General features: G+C 52.1%; 1 protein-coding gene across 1 annotated transcript in view; it reads left to right on the forward strand.

Moving 5' to 3' along the window:
• Positions 1-15,986, forward strand: part of Wscd1 (WSC domain containing 1) — a 40,090-nt gene extending 24,104 nt beyond the window's left edge. The window contains exons 6-9 of the mRNA XM_051167541.1: positions 10,393-10,552; positions 11,297-11,461; positions 13,853-14,053; positions 14,861-15,986. Coding sequence (XP_051023498.1) covers positions 10,393-10,552; positions 11,297-11,461; positions 13,853-14,053; positions 14,861-15,213 — 879 coding nt within the window. The 3' untranslated portion in view covers positions 15,214-15,986. The remainder of the gene's footprint in view (positions 1-10,392; positions 10,553-11,296; positions 11,462-13,852; positions 14,054-14,860) is intronic.
• Positions 15,987-17,688: the final 1,702 nt, after the last annotated feature.

The raw sequence follows: 17,688 nt of genomic DNA on the forward strand, positions 1-17,688 counted from the left end.
AGCAGGATTTAGCCAAATTGCATAGGTTGATATTTACCTACCTCGGTTAAAAAATAAAAAAAAAAAAAAGTGCTGGGTGCTAGCAATGAACGTAGCGCAGCACACTGCAAGTTAGACAGAGCTTATGGCTGGGACGAGCCAAGGTGCCTGGCTGAGTGAGGCTAGTGGCTGAAGGAGAGGAAGATCACTTGGGAGGAGGAGCACAAGTTCTGGGGAGGATCTGGAGCACCTAGGGCAGTGTGAGCAGATGGATAGGGGAAGTGGACAGTCCACTGCAAGGAAAAGGCCCTTAGAGTAGGTATGAAAGGGTGGGTGAGGAAAACTTACAAAGAGCCTTGGATGTCTACTTTAATGTTCAGTGGGGTGTCTTTGTTTGTTTTGAGTTTTCCGCAAGAGGAAACAGGAAACTGCTGACGGTATCGCAGGGGGCAGGGTGTTATGAGGGACATGGCACTCTCCATCTGTAGACAGGATGTTTTGGACTAACAAGAAGGGTAGGGCTGATGGAGAAAGGGGTCAAGCTGAGAGGAACTTTGCCAGCCAGATCCCCTTGAGAGGACGTGCCCCTCCCCCTGGGGAAATGATGAATTCCGATGGATCTGCGAGGTCCAGTCCTCCATAGATTGTCCTAGAAGGCAACATTGCCCACGGTCAGCCTCAGAGACACTTGGCAAAGCTGCTACAGACGTCAGCCTATGATAGGGCTCCAGAGTAACAGATTCCAGCTGTGGCCAGAACAGAGCCAGCAAAATACCGTCAATGCAACAGAGTGCACCTCTGGCCCCCAGGCTGCCATCCTGCCTCCCGTGTCTTCCTCTGAACACGTTGGAGTGATGGGACTTTAGGCCTCAGCCTTCAGGTTGCTGGGTTTGGCTTCGTCGCAGAGCGAGGTCTCAGCCTTGGACTGAGGTTGCAGAATTTATTGTTTCAGGAGCTTTTGTTTGCGCTATAGGATATTTAGCAAGGACCCCCAGCTTCCCCACCCATGGCATGCCAACAGCAACTCTCCTCTCAAGGGTCACAACTCAAACTAAAGACATTGATCCGTGGAAGTTAAGACCCACAGCCCTGGAAAGCCAACAGGAATGTCTCCAGTGCCCTCCCTTCCCCATGGCACTGAATACTAATTTCAGCATGAAGGCCCCGGGTAGGGAATGTGCCGGAAGTTGGCCTGACCATGGCCTCTCTCTGTCTGACTTCTCTCCTGGACAAGGTGAGTGGGTGGCAGCACAGCAGCGATGGAACACCTGACTGTACTTTCTTGTTCCTCGTTCAAGTACTTCCTCCCCTTAGAAAGGCTGGTGGCACTGTCCAGTGCCAACCCCATCATATCTTCACTGGACCAGAAAATAAGCTCAGATGCCACAGGCAGTAGGAATGGCCAAACTCCACCTGACCCATACAGTACACTGTAATACAGACGTCATCGAGAATGTGGCCAGACAAGTTGGGGTGGGGATGGGGGATGCTCACAGTGGAATGGGGTGACTTAAGCCTGAAAGTGTGTGCCCAGAGTAACAGATGTGAGAGATGGTGTTTGGAAACAGAAGAAAGAGGCCCTTCTGGTAGCCCCCTGGCTTCTGAGCTACCTACTACAGTTTCTTTGCAGGCTCATAGATGAAGACCATAGTTTTGCACTAGTTAGCTAGCGTGGATTTAAGAGGCTGCAGGGTTATTAGGGTTGTGTACAGGGTCCTGAGCGAGGGATTGTGTACAGTATCATGGGCTTCTGTGGCTACACCACAGAAGAAAATCATGTGGTTTTTAAAATGATGTGTGCATGAGCCAGGCATGCACAATGAGTGCAGTGCCTACTTAGGCCAGAAGGGGGCATCAGATCCCCTCCTGGACTTCACAGGCAGTTTTGGAGTCACGCAAGTGCGGATGCTGGGAACTGAACTTGGGACTTCTGGAACAGCAGCAAGAGCTCTAAGCTACTCAGCCATCTCTCCAGCTATCTTCCCCGCCCCCGCTCCCCACCCCCCCCCCACCCCCATAATGAATTTTAAAGCCCTGTAAAATGGTCTTGTCTATTCTGATATTCATGTTGGAGACAGAGGGCGGTATCAAGACGCTGATGCAGCCTTCATTCCATGCAGGATGGGCAGTGGCCGGGGTGGAGGAGGTCAGATAATGTGCCTTGTGCCAGTTCTGTCTAGGATAATTAGTTTGAAGACTGGTATTTGTGTGCAAGGGCAGGGACTGTAGTGGGGGTGAGAATTCTAAAACGGGAAGCAGTGAAGTCTGACACCATCTCAGGCAGGTTACTAAGGTGTAGCTGCCCCATTCCCCCCATCCCCAGCCCCCACCCCCCACTTCCTACCCCCCACCCTATCATAATGCCTGGGGAACTGGAAAGGCAAACATGGCCCCGCACCTGTTTGCCCTAGTCTACCTGCTCTGACTAAATTCCCCTGAGTCTCAGTAGCTCCGAGGCATCTACCCCAGGGAGACCCCCAGCAACCATGCAGCGCTCACGTCCTCGCCAATGGTAGGGCCTGTGGGATTCTGGGATCTGTGAGCCTTGGCAGAGAAGGATATTCTTTTTTTTTTTTTAGAAGGATAGTCTTTTGTTGGGCTGTACATGTGTTTTCAGGGAGATGCTTTAGGCCAGACACGATGGCACACACCTGCAGCCCCAGTACTCAGGAGACACAGGGACCAGGTGATTGTGAGTTTACTGCTAGCCTGAATAAGACTTGATCTCATAAGAACAAGGTCAGGGGAGTGTGGCTCACTTAGCCCCTGCTTAGCATGCGTAAGACCCCGGTTCCATCCCTAGTACTGCACATAGCAGAGTCGTACAGAGTCTATACAGAACCTGTGGTGTTGAACAGTGTATGTGCTTTTAAAACACTCATTGTTTCAGAGGGTTGCAAAGGTAAAAAGTTATCCGTTACAGAGAGTCTGAAGATGCAAAAACAGAAATAAATCTTACCTGTAGCTTTACTGCATCCAGAAAAAAAAAAAAAAAAAAGGTAAGCCAGCTAAAAGCAGAAGCAGCCTTTTCTAGGTGTGTGCGCAAGGACTTTGTTTTCTTTCTTTCTTTCTTTTCTTTTCTTTTTTTTTTTTTTTTTTTAAGTATTTTTTAATTTGCTTTACATCCCGACTGCAGCCCTCTACCTCCTCTTCTCTGGTCCCACCTCCAGCCTTTTCCCCCTTCCCTCCTCCTTCTCAGCAAAAGGGAGTTCCCCACCCCCCCATACCAACCCACCCCAGCACACTAAGTCTCATCAGGACTGAGCACATCCCATTCCACCGAGGCCAGGCAAGGCATCCCTGCTAGGAGGAAGTACCTCAATAGCAGGCAACAGAGTCCATATGACCAGCCCAACCTGAGACCTACACCATGGCAGAGAGCCAACCCCTGGACACTATTAATGATTCTTTACCATGCTTGGCAGGTAAGAGCCTAGCATAACCGCCTTCCGAGAGGCTCCACTCAGCAGCAGGTCGAAACAAGATGCTGAGATTTGTAGCCAAACATGGGGCAGAGCTCGAGGAGCCTTGTCAAAGTATAGGGGGGAAGGGTAGAAGGACCTGGAGAGGACAAGAACGCCACAAGAAGACCAACAGAGTCAACTAAGTCCCATGGGGACTTAGACCAAAGCACCAACCGAAGAGCATGCATGGTCTAGACCTAGGCCCTGTACGTATATGTAACTGATGGGCAGTTTGGTCTTCATGGGGGTCCCCTAGCAAGTGGAGAGGGGGCTGCTTCTGACAAGGACTTTGTTTTTTAGTATAAATACTGGGCCATTGCATCTTACATCCATCTTTAATATGGCCTGTACATTTATGTTGCCATGCTGTGATATTTTTGTGGCTATGTGGCTTTTGTCCCTTCCTTTCCCTCCCCTCCCCTCCCCTCCCCTTCCCTCCCCTTCCGTCCCCTCCCCTCCCCTTCCCTTCCCTTCCCTCCCCTCCCCTTCCCTTCCCTTCCCTCCCCTGCCCTCCCCTCGCCTCCCCTCCCCCTCCCCTCCCCTCCCCTTCCTTCCCCTCCCCTCCCATCCCCTCCCCTCCCCTCCCCTTCCCTCCCCTCCCCTTCCCTTCCCTCTCTCTTTCTCTTTCCCTATTCCTCGCCCTCTCTTTTCCTCCATTCATTCCTTTCTTTTGTCTTATGTATATACGTGTGGTGTGAGAGAGCATTGCACACATGCATACACACACACACACACACACACACACACACACACACACACACACACACGGGCTCACATGTGACCTGGAGGCCAACAAACAACCTTGATATCATCGCTCCAGAGCCAACCACCTTGAGTTTTATTAAGACAAAGTCTCTCACACCCCTGGAACTTGTTAAGTAGGCAAGACTTATTGGACTGCAAGCCCCAGGGATCAACCTGACTCTACCTCCCTGTTCTGGAATCACAAGTGTGCACCACCACATTTGTCCCTTTTAAGTGCAGGCTCTGGAACTTACGTCCTCACGCTTGCCAGACGAATGCTTCACTGGTGGGTTGATCCCGTTTCCTTATTTGTCTGGTGTTCCTGATTTTCTTACCTGTGAGCACATCCACAGCTGTTTCCTGGAGCTGTGTTAACAAGGGAGCGAAGGGTTTGTGGCTTCATGTGTATGCATGAAAGGCTTTTGATATGTTTTCCAGCTGTGTCTTGTCCTTCCCAAGTTGGTCCAGAGAAGAACATTTGAGTCCTGGTCCCTGCCTGCTACTTTGTCGTTTGTGATTCTGGCTGGTCCTGTCACCCTCATCTTCCAGCCTTTGTGCTGGATGGGATGAGAATGCCTGCTGGTGGGAAGGTGACATGAATCCAGTGATGTCACGCTTTATGTGAGTGCTGCCTCTTAGGTGCCTCATGGTGTGATGGTGGTAAGTCCGTGTCCCTGCCCCCTTTGCTGGAGGGATGGACTTTTGAGAAGCCGGCTAAAGAGACTGCCTGAGCAGGGTTCCTGACCTGGTTGATGGGCACCAGGTCCCTTGGCTCCCAGTAGTTGGGAGGCTCTTCAGCAGCTCTGTGTGTGACGGTGTGTGGCTTTCATGGAGCTTGTCTGCTTTGTCTATTTCCCGTGAACTCAGGTCTTCTCAAAGCCATGCCACCCCTACTGGTACTATAGGTCCCATAAAGGCTTTTTCCTTGAGTCATCATGTTCAGACTTGTCCGGTGCCCATAGGACAGGCTGCCAACACCCTGAGCCTGGATGTGTGGCATGGCTCTGTGAAGTGAGAGCCTTACACTGAGAAGGTGCCAGAGGTCTTGCAGGCAAAGCCTCTGCCTTGTTCTTTGAGCCTTCCCTGCACACCCACCTTCACAGTGGTTGAGTACTCTCTGAAGGGCACCCTAGAATGGAGATAAACACAGCCACAGGCCACGCTTTGCTCACGGCTCCCTGCAAGCCACAGAGCCCTATTCTGTCTCAAGACCTGGGCCTTGCCTGATGCCCACTCCTACCTGAGTCCCCATCCTGGGCACCTTAGCTCATGCACGGGGGTTCAGGGTCAAGGCCATGCAGTATATCCATCCTTGTCCTGGGACGCAGGAGAGCCTAGCTAGCTCTCCGACTCTGCTTGATTCCAACAGACCCACACTGTGCTCTGCACACTGTGCTCTGGCTTTTGACTTGCCCTTTCTGCCTGGCCTTTTTCAACTCCCACCTCCGTTTTCCTCCGTCTTTTTCTCGCATTGAAGGTTGGAGTGGGGGCAGGGGCATGGGAGAACTAGGGAGTTGGCAGAAAGATAAGATTCATCAATATTTAATGTTTATGGAGATCGTGTCCTCAAAAATCCCACGGGGCTGAAAATTGTTCTGTGTTTTCAGAATCCTGTGATGTCGCCGAGGCGGTTATGTTGTAAATAAAACTGCATTACTGTCTGCAGCTCTCGCATTGCTCTGCAAACACCCGGAAACTTGACGGTTTAATCTACTCAGGGAAACAGAAAGGTTCGGGTCACTGGTGGGGGCAGTGGGCATATGAGATGGGCAGCCCTGGGATATGGGAACGGAAGTCAGCCTCAGCGCCAGTGCCACTGGGGAGAGCCAGGAGCCCACAGGTCTCAGCAGGATGCTCGGGCTATAGAGCTGTTGGCCTCAGCAAGAATCCCAGGATAGCAGGGCCCTGGGAGGGCTTGCCCTGACGTGGCCACTTTCTCCCCCGTCACACCCTCCGATGCTTGTGACCTTGGCCAGCAGACTACGGCACGGTTTGTTGCCACAGCTTTTGATGGTGGTGGAATCTAGAAAGGGTGTCTGTTCATCCATCCATTCCTTTACTTGTTTATTTATCAAGCACTTACTGAAACATGTGCCACGCACTGGACACTGTTTTAGACCCGAGGATGTGGCCACACACAGGACACAAAAATCCCTTCCTTGTTTACATTCTTGTGAATGGGGCAGACAACAAACTAAAATAAAAATAAAATAAAATATACAGTATGCTGTGGGGGTTGGTGAGTACAGCGGTAAAGAGCAATTCAGGAAGGGTAGGTGTTTTTGCACCTGAGAGAGCCAAACCCTTAGATGTTCCAAAGCGGCTTTATTCACAGCAGCTAAAAACTGGAAACAGCTCAGACGGCCATCAAAAAAAAAAGTGTGCTGGTCAGCACATGGCCATCCACGTGTGCGAATCCCGTGTGGTGGTAGAAGGAATGAGCTACCGACGCGTAGAGCAATGAGGACAGATTAAGCAAATGGTTTTCTGAATGGAAGAAGCCAGGCTCAAAAAATTACACACCCGGCGGCTCTATTTATGTGGCACTCGAGAATAGATCCCGCTGATCTGCGGTGATCGGAGGAAGCAGGACAGAGCAGTTGCTCGGGTTGAGGGCGGCAGCGATGTTGGAGGAAGGACTGCTAAGTGGGTGGAAATGCTGCCTGTCTCAATGTGTGCTCATCAGAGCTGACCAAGCTGTGCATTTGGGATCAGAGCATTTCACCGGGAACTTTATTTTAATTTTTAAAATAATTTATTCAGATTACATCCTAATTGTTATCCCCTCACTTGTGTCTTCCCGTTCCCCCTTCCCTCCCTCCCTCTGTCACCCTATTCCCTTCACCTACACATGTGACAGAAGGGAACCTGCTCCCCCACCATATGATCCCTGTCTATCAGGTCTCATCCACCTAGCCTGCTTACCCTTCCTCTGAGTGCCACCAGGCCTCCCCACCAAGGGGAAGTGGTCAGATAGGGGTACCAGAGGTCATGTCAGAGTCGGCCCCTGCTCTCCACACAACTGTGGAGAATGCACTGTCCATTGGCCAGATCTGAATAGGGGTCTAGGTTTACTGCATGTATTGTCCTTGGTTGGTACAGCAGTTTGTGCAGTCCCCCCTGGGGTCCAGATCCGCCAGCCTTAATGGTCTTGTAGGGTTCCTAGACCCTCTGGGTCCTTCTATTTCCCCATTCTTCCATAAAACTCTCACCGGGAGTCCCAGTAGTGAAATCCAGCATCTGTCCCCATCCCCTGATGAGTGAAGGCTCTCAGAGGACATCCATGTTGGACTAGTACCCAATTATAAGTGAGTATATACCATGTGTGTCTTTCTGGGTCTGGGTTAATTTACTCAGCACGATCATTTCTAGTTCCATCCATTTCCCTGCAAATTTCAGGATTTCCTTGTTTTTAATAGCTGAGTAGTATTCCATAGTGTAAGTATACCACAGTTTCTTTATCCATTCTTCAACTGAGGGACATCTAGGTTGTTTTCAGATTATGGCTATTACGAATAAGGCTGTTATGAACATGGTTGAGCATATGTCCTTGTTGTGTGGTGGAACATCTTTCAGGTATATTCCAAGAAGTGGAATAGCTGGGTCTTGAGGTAGCCCTGTTCACAATTTTCTGAGAAAGCACCAGATTGATTTTGAAAGTGGCTGTATAAGTTTGCACTTCCACCAGCAATGGAGGAGTGTTCCGCTTTCTCCACATTCTCACCAGCATGTGCTGTCACTTGAGGTTTTGATCTTAGCCACTCTGATGGGTGTAAGATGGAATCTCAGAGTCGTTTTGATTTGCATTTCTCTGATGAGTAAGGACGTTGAGCATTTCTTTAAGTGTTTCTCAGCCATTCTATATTCCTCTATTGAGAATTCTCTGTTTAGCTCTGGAGCATATCTGTGCCCAGCAAAGGACAAGGTGGGAGGGCAGTGCAGTTTGGAAAGGGGCAGGCAGAGGAGCCTTCCCTGAGATGGTGGCTGGGAAAGTGAGAGAGGGTGTGTGGAGAGGAACACTCAACATTCCAGGCATAGCGGGTGCAAAGGCCCTGGGATCAGAGCCTGACTCAATAGCCTGCTTCAATAGCTGTCCAGGCCACTGCATCAGCACCACAGGCTAGGCAGCTTTTAACCTTCACGTAGGTTTTGAATCTAAAGCTGGGACCACAGGTGGAGGTACCAGCAGCCTTGTTTTCTCCTAAAACCTCTCTCCTTGGCCTGTATCTCCCAGTGTTCTTAGATGCTTGCCATGGCCTGCTGTTCCTCTGAGGACATGAGTCACAATGAAGGACCATCCCAACTTGATGGCTTCCTTTTAGTTAACTCTATAAAGACCCCATTTCTAAGTAAGGTCCCGCTCTGAGACCACCATCACAGCCTGTGTGTCCTAGAATGAGCAACTCAACACCATGCCACTATGTCATCCCAAAGGGCAATGTGGTGGTGGTGGGAGCACGGGAAGAGGCTGGGAGCCCCTGCTGGGATAGAGCACAAGACAGGACACAGTGTGGTGAAGAGAGGATGACTGAAACTTCAGAAGCTGCATCACTTTTCACCAGTTCACACTCACAGGGAATCTTGCTTCCAGAAGAGCTGACAGAGTTGTGGTGAAAGTCAGGCCCCCCAAAGGGACTTATCTGTAAAGCAGTGTGGGAGCCATGTGTGAAATCTACCTATAGACACAGTGGAACCTGTCAGCCCCCTGTGCCAGTGGGTACAGTGCCATTATTATAAAGAAGGGTGGGAGAGGTGGGGGAGTGAGGGGTTCCTGGCTCTGAAGAGATAGTCTACTCAGCTGTGGGGGTCAGCAACCAGCGCTTCTTCCTGCCTGCGTGCCCCAGGTTCCCCTTCACCTCCCCTGACCGCGACACTATCCCTTGTCTAACAGGAGTGCCTAGCTCCTCAGCTTTACCAAGCCACGCACGGAAAACGCTATTGATTTTCCTTATTTATTTATGAGATTTCTTGCTGTGGGCAAAAAATAAAAAAATAAAAAGGTTGGTGGAACGGCTCACTTCTCAGCAAACACCATCCTCCACCCACTCTGCCTTTCTCTGTTACACAGGCTTTGTGCCTAAGAGGCCTACTGCTCCCCTTCGGAGATGTGAGGGTGGGGCTGAGTGTCCCACCTACTGCTTGGCACATAGTGGGTGCTCACAGACTCGTGTGAGGGAAGTGAGTGCATTTTTTTGAATGAGCTGCAGTTAACACTCAGAGGGGTAAGGAAGCTGAAGGTGGCCCGTTCCTATGTGGGATGCCTGCTCGATGCCAGGCGCCAAGCTGAACCACCGGGACATGGCTCATCTAGCCGTCAGCCTCCAGGGTGGATTTTATTGCTTTACCAATGGTGAGGTTCTTAGTGGTTAAGAGTCTTGCCCATTGTTGCACAAGTGAGCCAGAAATCCCAGCCAGGTCTTCAGGATGCTCTTTCCGCTGTATGATATGGACACTCCAAAGATGAACCAGAACCCACTTGAGAGCTGGCTGGGCCCCCAAAAGGGGGTGTGTCCAGTCTGTTTGCCTGGTGGAGACTTTTCAGAAAACCCCAATCGTCTGAGCATGTTTCTCTACTCTTCAACTATGGAGAAAAAAAATACCTGTAGAAATCTGTCCCCACTGCTGTGGGACCTCTAGGCCAAGGAATATACCTGAAAGATGCCCCACCACACAACAAGGACATATGCTCAACCATGTTCATAGCAGCCTTATTCGTAATAGCCATAATCTGAAAACAACCTAGATGTCCCTCAGTTGAAGAATGGCTTTTTGTCCTTTTCCTGGGGGCATAGCTGGGCAAGGGAGTTATGCTCCCTCTCAGGGCTGAAGGTCTGATGTCCGACAATGTGGAACAACACACCCCGAGCTGCCCTGTGGCTGCAGAGCTGGCTTGCTGTCCTCACCCACCTTAACACCTTAACATCCTGGGCTCAGGTCTAGGATCTGCCCAGGTTTCTGTGCTTCCGTCACCTCCTCCATGGTGCATCTCATGCAGTGTGGTGACTGTGGGCCTGTCACCATTCACTCTGTGTAGGGCAGAAGTCACATCTCGCACCTGTGACTATCCCAGGTTTGGACACAGAGTCTGGTGGTCATTCCTGTGTGAGTGGCAGCACCTCCACAGGGACCAACTCGCATCTCAGCTGCAGGGACAAGCCACTCACTCCTTTACCTCACGTTCCATTCCTCCTCTCCTTTCCTGCAGGAGTTTCCTCTGGCCATCCTCCGGGGCTGGGACTGCTACTGTGCCTACCCTACTCCACAGTTCAGCCTTCGGGATGCTGTGGATGGAACATTGTGCAGCCAGGCCCCAGAGGCTCAGGGGCAACCTGGCTACTGTGAGGTCTACCAGACGCCTGTGCAAGGTGAGCTCTGCGTAGCTCCTGGGCTGTGGCACTGGTCTGGGGCAAGAGAGCTCCTAGGGCTAGAAAGGATAGGTATGGCTCATTGGGCAGCCATGGGTACATGTAGAATTCTGATTGTCTCTTTTCAGTGTGTAGGGGAGGAGAGAGGTAGGGTAGGGCCAAGCTCTTTTTTAAAATATGAGCCACTGGGGATGGTAGTGTAAGAGGCAGAGAGGATGAGCTGAGAGAGGGGGGCTCAGGGGAATAAGGGTTAAGCCTCAGAGGCACAGGAAGGCCACTAGATCTCAAAAGCCCCCGTGTGCTGGCAGTCCCCCTGAGGTGAGCATCACCACATTGGCCTCTGCTGGGCTTAGGGACTGATGGTGAGGGCGAGCTCATAGGGAGAAGCATCTCCACTGTGGTCCAGTGCCTCCAGCAGTTGCCCCCTAGCGACTCGTACTTCTGCCAGCAGCCCTGGGGAGGGACATACAAAACACAGTGGCGGGTCCCAAATCAGCCGAGCTGATTTCCCTGCACTGCAGTGGCATGGCTGGGGCCGGACACAGCTCTGTCCACCTCCCCTAGCAGAGTCTGGAGTTCCCTGGGTTATGCCAGGAGGCTTCAGGTGTCTCATAGAGACAGTGTGATAAGCATCCCCAGAACCCCCGATCCCAGCCTCCAGGGATGGACAGCCTTATCACGTGACCAGCAATGGATCTGGGATCGTGGTGCCAGTGACTTCATGGTGACTTGTGGACTTTCCAGACACCCGGTGCACAGACAGGAAGTTTCTGCCCAACAAGTCTAAGGTGTTCGTGGCTCTGTCAAGCTTCCCGGGAGCTGGGAACACATGGGCAAGGCACCTGATCGAGCACGCCACTGGCTTCTACACAGGAAGCTACTACTTCGATGGAACCCTGTACAACAAGGGTAAGCCAGGCTTGCACAGGGAGAAGAGGCAGCCCCGTCCCGTCCCCTCACAAACCAGCCCTCGGAGCGCTAGAATGTCCCCATAACCCCCGCCCCCCCCCCCCCGCCCTGAGTCATTAAGGGCAAAAGTTAATCTGTTTATTCCTCTTTTTTTCCAGGAAAAAGAGTAGCTCATCATCATGATTTTTTTAAAAATCCACTTTTAAAAAAATTGGTCAAGAAATGGCCAAGGAGTTTATGTTTCCTAATCTTTCCCTTGTAGAAATAAGAGGCCTCGTTATGCTGAGTAAACTAGCTTAAACGGCCCAAGCCTGCATGCTGCTGAAGAGTGAAGACCCTCAGACAAGTCAAGTGGCATCTAAATTTGGCAAAAATGTATTTGTCACTTGTCAGGTGGCACAGCATTTGCTTGCTCTGGGCTTCTTTAGCCCAGAGTTTGTTTTGCTAAAAAGCCAGGACTGTCAGAAACAAAAAACAACCTAAAAGGGCAGATGCGCCTGTGTTTGGCAGCAAGTGCTCAGACTGGTTGTGCATAAGTGTCCCAGCCCATCTTCTAGATATGTTAAGGCACCTGCAGATGTGGGCGGGGCGGCAGTCAGTGCCAGCTAAGCACACGATCTTGCTTTCTCTGGCTGGCCCCTGTGTCCAGGGCTGCAGTGACCTACAATGTTTGCCTACAAGCCTTGTACCAGCTGCCTGTGTATACATGCAGATAGGTGGCCAATGAGGGGACTAGCCAGTTTCAGTGCTGCAGCCTGACATTCATTTAGTCGTTGTTTGAATCATCCCTTCCTAGGTGCCTTTTCATGGCACCTTCCATAGCTTGTTTGGTAAGATCAACCAATGCAAAGGCTTGTGGTATTTGGCAGTAGCGAGCTTTGGTGGGTAACCCCCACTTCTGGGTTTGAACGTTGCATTTTCCAGGCACTGGGGAAGTACTGCTGCCACTGCAGATAAGGATGTTTTTGCAACCACAGCCAGAGGGGGCATCTGGACTCTAGTTTCCAAAACTCTAAGACGAGCTTGTGGAGATTTACGGAGCCTGTTCTCTGGGCTGGGTGTCCTGGGTGAGGCTGACCTGTGGGCTAGGCACTCCAGGCAGCATCTTCCCAGAAAGAAAGCCTTCCAAAGCATCCCACTTTGTGGTCTCTTCAGCTCTGCTCCCTTGAGCTCCTGGGCTCTGCACTTGGGCCACGCCATCTTCTACTATGCAGCCTCTAAGTCAGGGTCTGCCCTTTACTGCTGCCCTGTATATTCTTCCTGTTGCTGGGACAAAACAACCTGGCAGAAGCAACCCAAGGAAGGAAGGGTTTATCTGGCTCACAGTTGGAGGTGGAGTCCATCAGGGAAGTCAAGGGAGCAGGAGACTGGGGTACCCACCCCATTCATGCTCTATCCATCTGTGGTCAGGAAGAACAGAAGCAATGAGTGCGTGTACTCAGCCACCTTCCTCCTTTTACGTGGTTCAGGACTCCAGTTCAGGGAATGGTGCTGCCTTCAAAGACAATCCACCACAGGCATAGCCAGGGGCTCAGTAACCCCTCATGGATGTGCACCTCCCTTGTCTCCTAGCTGAGTTCAATCTGTGGAGTTGACAATGCCAGCCATCAAATGAGCCAAAGTCCCACACAAGGAGCCACAAGGACTTAAGGAATCCTGTGCCTCTGGGGACCAATGAGTCCAGTCTGGTCTCATCAACCAGTCATCACTTGGGTTCTGAGTGCATGGTGCTTTGCCAAGGAGCCAAGGGAGGAGGATGCAGGGAGCAGAGATGCTGGTCTGGGGCACAACTCTCCATTCATGGAAACAGGGTTGTCCTCAAATGCTGTGGCTGAGGCAAGGCCTTCACCAGAACTGCCCTGGAGCCTGTAGAAGAGACTCTCTATTCATCTAATTGTCCAGGGGCCCATGATAGGGCTCTTGTCTCCACTGGAGAGGTGCTAGAAGATAGGGCTTTACGGGAACACTCCAGGGCACGTGAACAGAGCTCTGTAGTTCTGAGGATGATGTGTGATATTGTGTAGGCTGCACACCCACTCTGAGCCTCAGGGGGCCAAGATTCTTTACAATACTCGTCCGCAGTGATCTCCCTGGAAAGTCTGACATGTTTGTCACCTTCCGGGTCTATAGTCAGGACCCTGCCATTTGACCCCTGTGGGCTGCAGTACAGTTTGCCTCTTGTAAATGTGGACATTATTGTCCCCACTGGTAGACACCTTCAGACACTTTCCCTGAGGCAAGAGTCACTCCTGTGGAGGCCTCTCCTGTCCCCCCATCCATATATTCCGCTTGGAAACCCTTCAGATGTCGTGAGTCCCTGTGTTGTTGTGGAAATGGGAAGAGAGCGAGGGCGCCTTCCTCCACAGAGACCCTCTCGTTCCCCCTGAGCAGGCTTCAGGGGTGAGAAGGACCATTGGCGGAGCCGGCGTACCATCTGTGTGAAGACCCACGAGAGTGGCCGGAGGGAAATTGAGATGTTTGATTCCGCCATCCTGCTGATCCGGAACCCCTACCGGTCCCTGGTTGCTGAATTCAACCGGAAATGCGCTGGACACCTGGGCTATGCCCCTGACCGAAACTGGAAGAGCAAAGGTGAGTGTTGGATAGGCCAAGCAGCGGACTGACATGTGTGGCCACGTGAGGCAGAGTCAGAACACACATCCCTGGCTGTGGAAGGGCCTGGCTGCACTCAATTCTTCCTCATATTCCCTAAGCTTGCCCAGTCCACACAGTGTGGTGTTTTATATGACTGCCATGCAGATGGCTGGCCAAGAATCTCCTCGATCCGCCCGAAGGTGGGTGATGGGGTCATCACCTAGAGCCTGCACAGACCCGAGACAGTGCTAGATGCACATGGCCCTGTCGGCCCCTCTGCAGGAGTCAACTAGATCTTCCTTTATAAAATGAGGCCATACTCGCATGCCTTTCAGAGATGGGGCATGCCTGCTCTGTGCTCAAGAGTTCAGTACGACAGTCCTGTCTAGGCTGCCCTTGCCGACTCTGACGTATCTTGAAAGGGGAAATCACTGATTCTTTTATCTTGCTATGTCACCATGCCCTGGGCCCCACAGGCTCGCCCACGTTTCTCTCTGTCCAGGATAGGTCCCAAGGGTCAAAGAACTCACAGCGTGCAGGAGAGATCCAGTTTTTCACTTGGCACATGGCAGGCTGTGTTTACCTTAATTTAGTACCAAAGTTCGCTGTGTTCCAGGCAGCCTAAGACTCTTCTGAGTCTAGCCCGATAGCAGCCCTTTATTCACACTGGACTCCCCAGCGGGTCAGCCACGGGCTAGGAGGGGTCTAAAGCTGGCAGCACCCCTGCCCCCCGCCCAGGCAGGCCCTACAGAACCAGCAGCCCAGGAGGCAACCCTGACTCAAGGACTTCTCTCCCTGCTCCAGAGTGGCCGGACTTTGTGAATAGCTATGCCTCCTGGTGGTCCTCACACGTCCTAGACTGGCTTAAGTACGGGAAGCGGCTGCTGGTGGTGCATTACGAGGAGCTGCGACGCAGCCTGGTGCCCACGCTGCGGGAGATGGTGGCCTTCCTCAATGTGTCCGTGAGTGAGGACCGGCTTCTCTGTGTGGAGAACAACAAGGAGGGCAGCTTCAGGCGGCGTGGCCGGCGCCCGCGTGACCAGGAGCCCTTCACCCCTGAGATGAAGGACTTGATCAGCGGCTACATCAGGACAGTGGACCAGGCCTTGCGTGATCACAACTGGACAGGGCTGCCCAGGGAGTATGTGCCCAGATGATAGGCCCGCCCCGGCTCCCTGCTTCTGCCGAGATGCACTTACACCAGCGGGCTGAACACTGCTCCAGTGCACGGATCCACGGACCCCTGGGATGCACGGGGGCTGGCACACAGTCAGCAGGGTAGTTCTTGCTCGTGCTGCTTCATGTGCAGGGAATGCTGGGCAGCACAAAGCCCACCCAGAGAGATGCACATCACAGGGCACTCCCTGCTGGACACATCCTCAGACACACTTAGACATCACCCCCACACTCAGTGCCCATTTTAATGTGCCTAGGCCACTTGAGTAGGATGGGCCAAACACTCCCAGCTTTGCACACACAGTCAGAAATGGACACATGCACACAGGTACCAGGATGTATGCTGACAGAGACTGGCTATCTTGCCTCACACATACACATGTGCAACACACTCAAGGCTCCGGGAGGCCCTAGGCTTCCTGGGTCCAGCTGGGCCCAAACTGGCTTTTTTGGGACCCTTGGATCTGGAATACCGTGCTGCGCAGACATCGTGGATCTGAGCAGTACACTGGGACTGTGGGGATGGAAGTTCACAGACTGGCTGATGGTTACTGTACAACCCTGGCTGCTTGTCAGACATCCCATAAACATGTGTGCGGTGACATCCCAGCACTGGAAACACTGTGTCCCTGCCTCTCTCTTCTCCATAGATGGGGACTGGTAACACTGTGGCAGCATGGAGCCCACTGCTGCTCCTACCCCACCTCTTCAAGCTCACGTGCTGACGTTAGGATAGCCACCACTGTTCAGTCCTGTTACTGCTTCTGCCTAAACGATATCAGGGCAGCTAGCTCAGTGTTTCACTTTCTGCTTTGTCCGACTCTCTTGGGAAGCTGGGACATCTCAAACCCTGCCTGCAAGGAGGATGGAATGGAGGCTTGGCCTCCAGGGTATCTCCAGACCCAAAGGATGCCATGTGCCAGCAGGAGGGGTTTGTGGTGGGCATGAGAGGCCCTAGGTGGTGTTTCTCAGGGACCGCTAGGACCAGTTGCTGCACACATTAGTAGGCCCCTGCTTCATGGAGGTCACACAGACCAGACATAGAGAAACCCACCTACAGTCTCAGGGCTTGAGCGGTGGGAGCAGTAGGACCTAATGCTCAAGGTCATCTTCAGCTATGTGGTGGATTTGAGGCTAAACTGGGCTACACCAAAACCATACTATGTGTCCCTTGGAGAGACTTGGCAAAACCCCTGCCTGTCCCCTGATGACAGAGCCCTCCCCGATACTGCATTTACGCTGGCACTGCTGGCATGTCACTGCCTTGGCCACGCCCTCTGTTTTTTATTTCTGTAGCCGACTTTGTTTTCCATTCTCAGTGCTTTTCTTTCACCAGAGGCCAGTAGGATGCTGACATAATCTTCCCCAGTCACCCCACTCTGCCTTCTGTGCTGCTCACAGGGAGAAGATGGGTTTGAGAACTCTCCCTTGCTCCCTTCCTGCCCATCTCACCACTTGTGGGGCTGTCCCAGGGGGCATGGAAAACAAGAAACAGGAATGTATGTCTCTCAAAAAGGCTTGGCTACATCTCCAGGGTCTTCAGGGAATGCTTCCTGGCAGCCTTGAGGTGGTTTAGGATGAGAATGCCCCCCACCCCTATCCCGCTAAGAAGGGAAGGACAACTGGGTAGAGAGCTGCACATGCCCAAGTGCGGAGGTTCAGAGGCCTAGAGACCCTGGTGTGCTTGTAAAGTGATGGGCTAGCCCTAAGTGCAGGCTCCTTTATCTATGCGGTGGGAGGAAGGAGTGGAAGGTGAAAACAGAGGAGGCATGTAGAAATGGACTCTGTTCTCACAGCCCTTTAGTGTCCAGCCCAGCCTCCCAGCCTGAGACCAGAACGAATGCTTATGCTCGCGGCCTTCTTGGGTTACCTGTGCTGCATGCCTCATGCTCAGAGGTAGGTATAGTTTGGGAGCAAGATACAGGAGAGGGAGTAAGCAGTAGGGATTGGTGGGCCCTGGAAAGGATGAAGAGCAAGGTGGTCTGAACGCTGGAGGGCTTCTCCATGCAGGGCGACCCTGGCAGGATGTAGGGTATTGCCCCAGGAAGGCCGTCAGGGTAACATGCTCAACCCAAGCAAAGTTGTATAGAAGCAGAAGCAGTGTGGACAGTTGAGAGGATATCATAGGAAGGCCCCAACCTGCTCCCTGGCTAGACCATGGGTTTGGGGTCCCCTATCTGGGGCCATGAGGTGGTAGTGTTAACACGGAACTGCCTCCCCCTGCTGCACATCTGCTCATGAACTTCCATGTCCTTCCTGAAGAAACTACTCTTTTTTAATCGCACCCCCACCTCCTGCCTACAAGTCCTGTTCCCACATCCGTGTCTTTTTATTTTGTTTTGAGCCCACTAAGTTTAATCAGGGCCATCTGTGAAACCACAGGTTAATACGATTTGTTGGGGTGTGATGAGCTCACCAGTGAGTACACAACTGAAGAGATGTCTGCAGTCTCCCCA

Source organism: Acomys russatus, chromosome 25 (assembly GCF_903995435.1).
Source record: "Acomys russatus chromosome 25, mAcoRus1.1, whole genome shotgun sequence".
Lineage (NCBI taxonomy): Eukaryota > Metazoa > Chordata > Mammalia > Rodentia > Muridae > Acomys > Acomys russatus.